General features: G+C 50.9%; 5 protein-coding genes across 5 annotated transcripts; 3 read left to right on the top strand and 2 right to left on the bottom strand.

The window, feature by feature from the left end:
• Nucleotides 1-65: 65 nt before the first annotated feature.
• On the top strand, nt 66-1,427 carry RHO25_002476 (uncharacterized protein; the record flags this gene model as incomplete). Its single annotated transcript, XM_023598051.2, has 1 exon — nt 66-1,427. One exon carries the CDS (start codon nt 66-68, stop codon nt 1,425-1,427), a length of 1,362 nt encoding a protein of 453 aa, XP_023455267.1.
• Nucleotides 1,428-1,945: 518 nt separating this feature from the next.
• Nucleotides 1,946-2,413, bottom strand: RHO25_002475 (uncharacterized protein; the record flags this gene model as incomplete). Its single annotated transcript, XM_023598050.2, has 1 exon — nt 1,946-2,413. One exon carries the CDS (start codon nt 2,411-2,413, stop codon nt 1,946-1,948), a length of 468 nt encoding a protein of 155 aa, XP_023455258.2.
• A 2,971-nt stretch (nt 2,414-5,384) lies between these two features.
• Nucleotides 5,385-8,104, top strand: RHO25_002474 (uncharacterized protein; the record flags this gene model as incomplete). The annotated part of the gene is made up of 7 exons (XM_023598049.2): nt 5,385-5,508; nt 5,876-5,957; nt 6,033-6,311; nt 6,374-6,448; nt 6,504-6,829; nt 6,886-7,802; nt 7,859-8,104. The coding sequence occupies 7 exons, from the start codon at nt 5,385-5,387 to the stop codon at nt 8,102-8,104; spliced, it is 2,049 nt and encodes a 682-aa protein (XP_023455259.2).
• Nucleotides 8,105-8,655: 551 nt separating this feature from the next.
• Nucleotides 8,656-9,881, bottom strand: RHO25_002473 (uncharacterized protein; the record flags this gene model as incomplete). Its single annotated transcript, XM_023598048.1, has 3 exons — nt 8,656-9,429; nt 9,486-9,663; nt 9,718-9,881. The coding sequence occupies 3 exons, from the start codon at nt 9,879-9,881 to the stop codon at nt 8,656-8,658; spliced, it is 1,116 nt and encodes a 371-aa protein (XP_023455260.1).
• A 459-nt stretch (nt 9,882-10,340) lies between these two features.
• On the top strand, nt 10,341-11,402 carry RHO25_002472 (uncharacterized protein; the record flags this gene model as incomplete). The annotated part of the gene is made up of 1 exon (XM_023598047.1): nt 10,341-11,402. The coding sequence occupies one exon, from the start codon at nt 10,341-10,343 to the stop codon at nt 11,400-11,402; it is 1,062 nt and encodes a 353-aa protein (XP_023455261.1).
• Between the last annotated feature and the right edge of the window lie 8 nt (nt 11,403-11,410).

Below are 11,410 nucleotides of genomic sequence, written 5' to 3'. Positions count from 1 at the left end.
GCGCGTCGTCTGCACCATCACCTCTCCTCGCCACTCCGCTCCCACCGCCATTCCTGGACAACAACATGGCCGCCGCGTCCGACAAAGCGCGCTTCTACCTCGAGCAGTACGTGCCCGAGCTGAGAGAGTATGAAGCAAAAGAAATCTTCACGCGAGATCAAATTGCCGCCATTACCAAGAAGCGATCCGATTTCGAACATACCCTCAACGCCCGTGGCAGCACGCCCGCCGACTATGCTCGATATGCTCAGCATGAGATGAACCTGTATTCCCTGCTCAAAAAGCGCTGTAAACGACTTGGCATTCAAAAGACCGCCACCACGAATTTTAATGGCCAACGGACTGTCTTCTTCATTCTCGATCGTGCAGTGAAGAAGTTTCCAGGCGATGTTGGGCTCTGGATGCAATACGTGGATTTCTGCAAGAAAGAGAAAGCGAACAAGAAGCTGGCAAAGGTTCTTACCAGAATGCTGAGATTGCACACGCGCAACTGGAAACTTTGGGTCCTCGCTGCCAAGCACTACGCTGAAGTGCAAGGTGATATGGGAACGGCCAGGTCATATTTCCAGAGAGGCCTGCGATTCTGTAAAGAGGAGAAGAGAATCTGGATTGAGTACCTGAGGCTTGAGCTCACGTATTTGGCGAAGTTGGCGGCCAGAAGAAAGATCTTGGGCATCGATGAGGATAGTCAGATGACGGGTACGGGCGAGGAGGAGGGCTTGGGAGGAGATGGTGACGAGGTCAAACTACCTGCAGTGACAGCCGCAGACTTCGAAGACGACGAGGCCGGGAAAGGTGTCGAAGAGGTCAATACGGATCTGCTAAAGAGGCTGAAGGATGCGCCTGCGTTCACGGGTGGGATACCTATGGCCATCTTCGATGCTGCAATGAAGCAATTTGCGGCGAAAGCGGCTGGGATCGCAGAAGAGATGTACGACCTGGTCGCAAGCTTTGAACAGGTTCCAGCAATTGAGAATGTGCGAGATCACATCCTTGAATGGCTGCGCACAGATGCATCGACCTCAGCGGAGCACATCATCTGCGAAGCAAAGAACGAACTTCACGGCCTCGATTCACGCAGCGCCGCCTTTCCAGCTGCTCTTACGCGAGCTCTGGGCCACATCAAGACTGGCCGAGAGACCCTCGTGGACACTGGACGGCCGAACATGGCCGAGAAGATTGCTCTACTTCTTCTCCCATACTTACAGCATGCTGGGCAGATGGATCGTGGTGTGGTCAAGGTACTGGAGTCGACCGTCAAGAGGAACTTGAAGCTCTCCGCGGATGCACCCAATCAGTCTGGCAGACAACATCCGACTGCTGTCATCGTCGCAAAGCTGCAATACGAAGGTGCTTCGCAAGATATTCGGACACTCGAGCGACTGGTCGCAGAGATTCGAGATGATTATGTTGGGGCCTCAAATTAGTGAACGCGACGAGATTTTTGTGCGTCTGCTCTGCTGATCATCCTTAAGATACCCCAGAATGCAATTGATCTTATCAGAAACTGCACTTGCTCTGCTCACTCGTGTGCAAGGAATGGAAGTGGTCACAGGAGCCCAACAGTACAACGAGAGGCGCTTGAGACTGACGACTTTCAGGGCACTTCTCTCCTCGAACTTATCAGACAGCAACTGGCTACGGCGCGAACGATTTACGCCACCTGATAATCTTGATCAGAAGGAAAGAATCATGGCGAAAGGCCAGGCAAGGAGTGATGTGGCAGGAGACGATACTCGAGCTGGACTCAGACAGGCAGGACATCTACTTATCGCTGCTATGGCCTGTCAAACCCATTCAGCTGCTGACATCAACAGTGGAACCAACCATTGGTTGAAGTTAGTGTCTGCTAGTGAACAAGTCGACTCCCTCATTTCACCTACAGTGCTCCATTCAGAAAACACCCTACGTATGTCGGCAATTATGTCACTCCCACAACTTCAACCTACACAGAGACAAGATGGCAGTCACTCTTCAACAGATTCGACACAGAAATGACACGGTCTTCGTTCCAATTAACGAAGTCAGATCCGGTCCCTGGTCCGCTAACTTGCAGTTCCTTGCAACAGAAGGACTCAATGGTTGCACCGCGGTCGCTGTCATGTCTGAATATGGGGCAATCCTTGCTCATATCGCACCACGCACGAGCACGAGAAACGGAGATCAGAATGTTCGTGATTTGATGGCCGAAGTCGTTTGCCACTCCAGCCTGGGTCGAGCTGCTGGTCTGTTTCCCCATGCTACCGGTGTTGTTCTGGCTGCCGTTCACGAGAACGAGGTAGCGCTTCCTGACGCTGTGAGAGTCATCAAAGCGGTCCTCGAAAGGCTTGGAGTGCCGGTGAGGTTCGAGAAATATCGAGTCCGTGGTCAAGGCGAAGTGCGGGCCAGTGGAGAGACTTCTTTCATTATTCATGGTGGAAGAGGCAAGACACCGCAAACATATGTCAACGACTGTCAATTGCATTGATCGTTACGAAAAGATACGTTCGCGATACGAGCTTCATCATACTTCGCTTACCTTGACTGGCCTGTCTCTGGCCACGACAATGGCATGTCGCCCATGCAGATGGTTATATACTGGGATCGCAGACTCCGCAGAGTGTCTTGAAAAGCTATACCTTCTCCTAGGGCATAGATCTCGATCCGAAGGACAAATTGGGAGACACACGGCCAGCAACAGAGTCAACAGGTTCGAGAATTTGGAGTAAGCCAAGTTCAGTCCGCCGTGAACGGACTGCGGATTTTTTCAATATGTACTAGAATCCTTACATCGGACGATTTTGTGACCTAATAGGCTCACTCAAGATTCACCGATCTCGCAAATTTCCCGAAGCAGATCCATTCCCCGTGCAAGGATACCAATTGTGCTGCTGGGGTCGTAGTCACTACACTTTAGTCGTGACAAAAATCTGGAGACTAGAAATCCAATGGACAACCTTTATTGTCCAAGCAAAACAGCGCTCCAGAATTGTCACCCTCCTTGTGGTGACACCATCCACCCTGAATCGCAAACGTTAATTAGCATCCGTGCCTGCAACAATCATGAAGAGCCCAGATTCAACGCTGCCAGTCAAACTGAAATCAGTACTCACAATGTTTCTGCCAGTCACGGGCTCTTGACGAACTACACAGTAACCGCACACTGCCTTGCCCCGACACGTTGCGTCTCCTTGTGCAATCACTCCCATGGCCGCAAGGGCCACTGTCATGAGAACGTAAAGCTTGTTTGGCATGTTCGGAAGAGTGTTCTAAGCTTGTTGAGAAATGGCAATTGAGAACGAGAAACTGTGGACTCGGTTGTAAAGAAGGGTGTCGCTGCTCACTGAAGTCATGCTGACAACTTATATCTCAGCATGAGAGATTTAGAGCGGCTTGCTCGAGCCCGTGATGGTCGACCGCCCGTTCTCTAGAGCTTACTGAGCTCGTACTCTGACACTTCTTAGTAACGATTGTTATCAACTAGTTGCCACCGATCTGAGCTCCGAAGAATGGCAGAAGCTAGTAGCTGCGAACATTGGTCAGACGTGATTGATACAAATTCATTCCTCCGCTGAGTGATGCCGACCTTTCCAAATAAGTATTTAGTGCGCCTTATTAAGCGGATGTTCTTCTTTCGCGGCTACGACAATCATCCCGATGTACGATCGCCAACCGAACAATATACGGCATCCGTGGGTGGACCGAAGATCATAGTCATAAGCATTGTCCTCCGATGATAAATACAGGTAGGCTTCTACAGGGCGTGGTTTGGCTGTGCCGCATCAACTGACGTCTATTGATCAGTTGACGATTAGTGATCAGGTACGATCATTGTCCCCTGGAGTCTGCCATTTTGCTCGCACTGTGTCTTCTGAGGAGATTAACGTCTTTGGGTATTATCTTCGGTAATCTGGTTGACTTGAGGAATGCATACGAGACTCTGGACGATTAGTGGACGTCAGTCTATCATGGATGGACCTTCAACACTGATTCTGTGTCCAAGTACTGTTGAGATTCATGATTCGGACGCTCATATGTATCCCAGTATGTGAATACATTCGACTTGTTTTCGCGTTCCTGCGATATTTCGTCCATTCGTCGGCCAGGGCGCTATTTCGCCGTTGCTTTCTCGACCATCCTCCGCCTATGCTTGGTTTCTCAGAGCTATAGACTGGCCAATCTGGGCGGACACCTTGGTTTGCTTGTCAGAGAGTTTTCAATCTCGTCTTCAAGCACCAATGGTCTTTCGAAAGGCTCCAATGCCAACCTGCCGACGCCACGCAAGGCCTTTTACCCAGTGACGCGACCTCAACAATCCGCGCAGCCGTGCTGCTGTCCGCAATACAATGCATCTGGCTCTTCGGGTAGTACATGATGACACCATCCTTTCTAGAGAACAGTCAGCCCAAGGGCTACAGTCGAGTTTAAGTTTGAAGGCCTCTTTAATTTGTGGTTGCAAACACTTACAATCGGTTCCAGATTGTTATTGCCATCATACGCGTAGACACATTGGCCACAGACTCCTTTATCTCGGCACTGTGCTTCTCCTTGCGCAGATGCCCCGATAGCAGCGAGTGCCAATGCTACAAGAACGTGAAATTTGTTTAGCATGTTTAGATCGTCGCGCTTGTGTTTGGGTAAACGAGTTGCTGTTGGCAAGGGAAATGCAGGACGGCCGTGAACAAACTGCGAGAAGCAATTGTCTCGCGTACGGCACAGCCATCTATTATATGCTAGCCTCAACAGCAACAGCAAGCATGGCCATTGACCACGCAAGGCTTTGCGCTGATCCTGGGTGGCTGGTCGTCTTTGTTCCGATTACTCAGACAGCAATAGCTCATGATATTCGGCAGTCAACCAGGACCGGTAGGACTACTGGCACGGACCAAAAGGTCTTGTTCCCCACAGATGGATCCGTCCTGGCGTAGCTGGGCACCACAAATGCAGTCAAAACTTGGTAAGTCTTTCGCGCCATCGTAGTCTTCGGCCTCGTCTGGCCTCGCCCTATCCTCCTTCTTCAGAGCGCCTGAGTGTATTCTAGTTTACATTAGGGTATAGTGATCAATGGAAATGGGCGAGACAAGCGCATTAGAAACCATGAGTCCCTATGGGGCCGTCATGGACGTCAATGCCGTTCGTTGCCGCCGCATTGTTGCCATTGCTGCCTTGACATAAGATGACAAAGCGGTGAATTTTGACCCATGTGCATGGTATCTCGTCCATAGTGTAGTAGTGCATGTAGGACCATGGTCAAATTTCAGAGTGAAGTCGACCGTCGAAGTTCGGAGCGAAGGAGCGCGTTCGCATCCTTGCAGACCTGTCACTGCCAAGATCCGGTTATCGCGGAAACCATGTTCCAGGTGCGATCACTCCTACAACCAACCAATCCGCTGCATTTTCATCCGATGGCATGTGCAGCGACACGAGCATCACTCTCAACTTCGAATTCGCAAACAAGTGACATTGAGCAGACCTTGAACGATCTGGCGCTGGCCGAGAGGATACACAAAGTCAAAACCCCTGGCCTCAGTCAGAGTCACTCAACTTTCTTGGCGACCACTCTCCTCTGCGAGCGACGGGGCCAGGTTGTTCTTTCGACATTACTTGCATGATGAGATTTTGCACGATTTTGTGTCGGCACGCGAATCTACATGTAGAGACGAACTCAGATGCAATGCCACGCGTTGAAGCGCAGTCCGGTAGAAGGCGCGTTGGAAGATTTCCCTGAGCGACGCCGCATACCCCGATACACTCTGCCTACAGGGAATGGCAAGTCTCGTGAGAGGGGTAGCCGCCATTCTTATCAAATGTCGATGATAGTGCACTCTGATGCTGGCAGAGAGTCCACTTAATTCGATAATTGCACTAATAACAATTCCTCCAACTTCTAGCATAGCAAAGCTGCTGTGGATCTACATCTACATGGAACTCACATATGAGCCCATTCGGCGAATAGGTCTCGCTTGCACCAATTGTCGGTCTGTAAGCCTTTCAAAGTTTCGTCGTGCAAGGCACGCGACCCCCTCGGCTTTAACTCACATCTTTGTGCACAGCCGGAAGAAAGCTCGCTGCACTGGAGAGCGACCAGTCTGCAGACGCTGCCGCCGAAGCGGACTCGAATGTCGGTTCGCCAAAGATGCTCCTGTCGATGCTCAGCCGACTCCTCGCAGGCGGTCGTCTACTGCCTCCGAGCAGGGTGATGAAGCTCAAGGTCGCGGCAGCTCGGACCGCCAGCGAGTGAACGGCAATCCGAACAGTGACCTCGAATGGATTAAAGCTCGTTTTGATAGTCTGGAACATCAGCTAGGTGAGATTGAGAGCAAGCTCGATGCGTACGTCTAAATGCCTCACACGCCCAAGGCAAGCATAGACACTGACTGGCCCTAAATACTAGAATTGCTTCTGCTAGTCACGCTCCTCAGTCGCCTGCGTCAGCTACGGTGACTACCAGTCCGAAAGGCTCCTACTCGTAAGTTTGTTTGTGCCTTCTGGTACCCGCTGCTAGCTGACCGTTTTCATCGCAGCCTCCCATCATCATCCACCTTCCAGTCTATCCTGGACATATACTTCACCTTCTGCCACAATCAGCCTTACTCCTTCTTCCACGCGAGTAGCTTACGGCAAAAGCACTTCGATGGCCAGTTGCCAGAGTATGTGATTTGCGCTATTCTAGCGACCTCAATGCGCTTCGCTACTGGCCTTCTAGCTAGCTCTGACTGTCGATTCTCCGCCGAAGCGTGCGCAGACCGCGCATGGCAGCTGCTAGCGCCGTTATGCTTCGGAGATCTTGAGCACGGAGACGTTTCCGTGGTGCAAGCTGTCACATTGTTGAGTATCTTCGACTTCACTTGTACGAATGACTCGATCAGACTGGTCTCGTGCTATGCTAACGAAGTCTCTATCCAGCCGGTCAGAAACGACATCGACTGGCTTGGGTCAAACTCGGGGTTGCCGTACGTGTTGCACAAGAACTGCGGCTTATGAATGAAGCAACGACTCCAATCTCGTATATTGAGCAGGAAGAAAGACGACGAACTTTCTGGTCTCTTTATCTCCTTGGCCGCCTGATCACATGTGGTAGGGACAGACCAGCGGCCATGCCAGATAGATCATGCACTCTTCATCTGCCGAGTAGTGAGCATTCCTGGGACATCGGACTTGAGGAACCAACATCAACATTGGAGCATATTTCAAGTAGGAAAAACTGCAAAGAGTCGGACAAAATCAACGAATTCAAGGTAGTTGTTACGATAGCCTCTGTCCTCGGGCGCTGTACGAGTTTGATGCTGCAGTCCAGCAATCAGCAACCCTGCGATCCTCCCTGGGACCCTCGGTCGGAATGGGCATCTATCTACTCCGACCTGGTGTACATCGAATCGGGCGTACAGTTTGTCGTCACTGCCGCTGAGCTGTTGCAGCAACGCCAAGCCTCGCCCGGAGACCTCGCGCAGAAGAACATCGCGCCGCACTTCGTTGCTGCTATGCTATGCTGTCTATGTCATTGTCTGCTAGACCACCCGTTCTTGATCAGAAGGTTGGTCAAGCTTAGTGGCACAGCAGGCTCGAGCAGCTTCTTCACTCGCTCGTGGATGAGTGGACTGGAATATGCTCAGAAAATGGTCACACTACTGGATTGTAGCCGAGAGTGCGGCTATCCCATGCTATGGTCGTTCAGTGGCTACTGTCTGGTGGTAGCGGGGTCTTTCCACGCCCTCAACACCGAGACAAATGGACACTGGGATTGCAAGGAATCGAGAAGCTTCAAAAGCTGCATGGACCATCTTTCATATCTCACACATCTATGGCCCAATGCATCCTTGATGGTGAGTCGGTTCACACATAATCTTTACATGATTTTCATATTCTGACAATCATAAAGAAAAGATCGCTGTCGAACTTCCCAACAGAAGTCACCACGGTCAGGGACTTTCTGCTGAAGAACGACGAAACAATATTAGACGAAACACATGAGTCAAAGGTCTTGTGGCAACTGGTAGATTACAGCTATCTGTCGCAAGGCAAAGATCGGATTGAGTCGAACTACAATGTGGATTCGTTGTCCGCGGAGCTCTTCGAGTGGCAAGCGGGGTTTGACGCTGGAGTGTCTCCCCTCTGGCCAGCGTAGTCAACAAACTGGAGCCAATACCCTATGGGCGTGCTTAGTTGGTATCGATGACAAGGGTCAGGCCCTAGACACTTTGCGGATACTTACGGCTCAACTCTCTATCTGCACACGAGTCAAGTTTACAGTCCCTCACCTGCAGTCGGGGATCGGAAAACAGGATATATATCAATTTCTGGGCATGTGCGTCCTTTCTGATAGCCGGTTCAGAGCAGACTGGCCTCCATCGTGCGACTTAAATTGGCAAGAGACACTCGAGCAGCCCAAGAGAGCTCGATACCTGGGTCGACATCGAGTTGAATTAACTGAGAGATTCTCTGGCCATTCTTGAGCTTATACTTTTGTGTTCCGCGAACGCAGGTGAGGAATTGTAGAAATATTCTCGAAAGCCTTCCAAGGATCTGGGAAATTATCATTTGAATACCATCACTACATTATTGACTGTACAGAATCAGACGATTCTTGGGTTCTACTCAGCCACCTCGACCCTTGCCCAGGTCCATCGATCGTAGCGCGGACGACACCCTCCTAGCATACCGAATTCGAAATCTTTTTCACGCGATCAACTTTTTGACTGGGATCTCTGGAAGAGACGAAGGCTCTCTGCCATTCTGAATGAGACCATGATCGCTACCATTGGTGATGCTGTGCTTTGTTGCATTGGTCAAAGTCTGTGGTTGGCTGCCGCGACCTGGGAGTGTAACGAAATGGACTTGAGAGCTTGCTTCTGTCGTTACTCGAAGGGACAGCAAATCCGGACGACTGTAGTGTCCGACCACATCGAGGTTGTGTTTCGCGAGAGCCTTGTCATGGAGATCAATATCAGCGTACAAAAGCCCCTCTTCGCCGGGACCAAGAGGTTTGACCAGCTCTTTTCCATCTGGTCCGTAGATTCTGCTGAAGCCGCCACCGGGCGTTGTGGCGTATGGAAAATTGTTGAGCTGACACTTGTCCCGGTTCTTTTCGGTTAGAACCTGTGTAGAGAGCACCACAAAAGTGGCGCCCTCCATGGCCATGACTTGAGACAACTTCGCGTTCATCTCGCCAGTAATGTGATACTGCAGAGACGGGATATTCTTGTCTTCGGGCTCATCCCAAATCAATGGCCAGCTCGCAACATGGATTTCCACATCTTGGGCGTATTCGTAGTAACGGAGGAGGGTTTGGCAATGCTCCCAACAATTGAGACCTCCGATGTTTCCGAACTTCGATGGAACCACAGTCTTCAAGGAATCTACTTGTCCGTCGCCATAGTATGCCCGCTCTACATGAGTAGGCTTGATCTTGCGGCGATGATGAACAATAGTGCCGGTAGGATCGATGAACGACTAACGATCTTTGCTCAGCTCGACGCCGAAGTTCCTTAATGAAAACAACTCCTCACCTGAGCGATGTAGCAGCTCCCACGGTAGCGTTCACTGTAGCCAAGTACAACGAACATGCCAGCCTTGGCAACAGCAGCTCGAATCCTGTCCATCTGTGGCGACTCTCGCTCGAGCGAGTTCATGTAGTACTCGTCCATGAACCCGGCACATTCGATGACGGAATTTGCCCAGATGGTCCTGTTCATCGTTCAGCGCTGTGGCTCGCTCGTCATGATGCTCGCGTCTACATACCATGGATAGCCAGGAATAAAGACCTCTGGGAATCCCAAAACATTCGTGCCATTGGCCGCTGCCTCATTGATGATGGCAATTGCCTTGTCGACTCCACCTTCGAGATCATTCCATGCTGGCTCAGCTTGGACTGCAGCAACACGAATCTTCTTTCCATCGGCCATTGTGGTGATGATTGATACCGAGGCTTGCCTTGCAAGGAGAGAGGTTTCGTGGTTCGAGTTGTTGAAACGATCTCGATAAATCTGTTGAAGAGGTGAGGTGAAGAGTGTCAGCTCAACAGGCGTGATGTTCCTGTTCTTGTATCAGAGGACATCGCTGGCATTGTCCGCCGCTCCTCTCACGAGCCGGAGGAGCGGCGATACCTTTGCGGTTCCGCTGATAGTCGCATTGCTTCATGCTATCTTACAGATAACGGTCCGTTCGATAGGTCTTGATGCCTTTACTCAAACGCCATCTAGACTTTCGCGGCAAGGATCAAAGGAGCTTTCCCCTCTGACACGTCCGCCATCACTGTTAGGGTTTCGGCAATCTTCCCTCAAGCATTGCAGGCCTTATGTATATCAGGTTCGGCAGCGACTGAGCGTCGATGTAATTACTCGACATCTAGTCTTCTTGCTAACATGCCACTCTTGCACGCTTCTTTGCCCAAGAACTTCACAGTCTCCATTTTCGGGGCACAGTATCACGGCACAGAACTTTCTGTGACGAAGGCATTACTTATCGATCGATTCGACAAGCTCCTATCTCCACACGCAACCCATGTCGATCGAGTCGTTCACGACGACACTGAGCGTAGTCTTGGCTTGACCAGAGTTTGGATCAGTTATTGGGTATCTTCGTCAGATTTCCAAGATTGGTTCCATTCGGCAGATGTAGAGGCATTTTGGTCCAATCTACCTTCGGATGCAGGATTATGGCGAGAGACCCTTCATTTCTCTCATGACAGATTCCTGAACGAGGTCACACAAGATCAGCCATGTGGAGTCGGCCATCTGGGTCCTTTGAGCCCGCTCACAGAGAAGTCCGGATACTGGGGTGCCTATCGAGACCGAATCAAAGAGGCGACCAAAGAAGATCCGTTGAGAAGTACTCTCGTAGAACCACCGGTTGCTCGCCAACCTACAGGAAGCCTTAGGCTAGGACGAGCCCGAATGATTCAGTTTCCCGACAATCTCTGTTACGTTGTTGAGGGCCAAGACCACAGTCCGATGAACGAAGAAGAAACGCGCATGTGGTCAGCCAAGTTCCATTACATGACCAAACGCTGGATCACCAACGTCGTCCGTGCCGGACACGAAAAAGGAATGCTTGTATCTCGTCTGTGCCATGTACCCGAGAGCGGCAAGACGAACGTGCAGCCTTCTGAGCTCGAGGACGATCCGGACATCTTCCCAGCTTTGGAGACGAACAGAAAGATCGAGATATTCTACTTACAAGAGCTCAGGCACATGGAAGCTGTGGGAAGGCGTGACAAGACCCATGTGAAGCTGCGACAAGATTTCATGGAGGCGTATGGTCCTGATGGGCCCATGTCTCATGGAGATCTGTTGCTGTGGGTCGAGCTGGGCATCTTGAAGAGTAAAGACCTGGAGGTCGAATATATTGGTTGTTACGACACGACTGGGTTCTTAGCGTATGATTCCTGCGATGGCTTCGCATCGGTGACTGATGGTATATTGTGATGATCTAG

Source organism: Cercospora beticola, chromosome 2, assembly GCF_033473495.1.
Source record: "Cercospora beticola chromosome 2, complete sequence".
In the NCBI taxonomy this organism is placed as follows: Eukaryota; Fungi; Ascomycota; class Dothideomycetes; order Mycosphaerellales; family Mycosphaerellaceae; genus Cercospora; species Cercospora beticola.
This window is presented reverse-complemented; position numbering and strand designations above follow the sequence as displayed.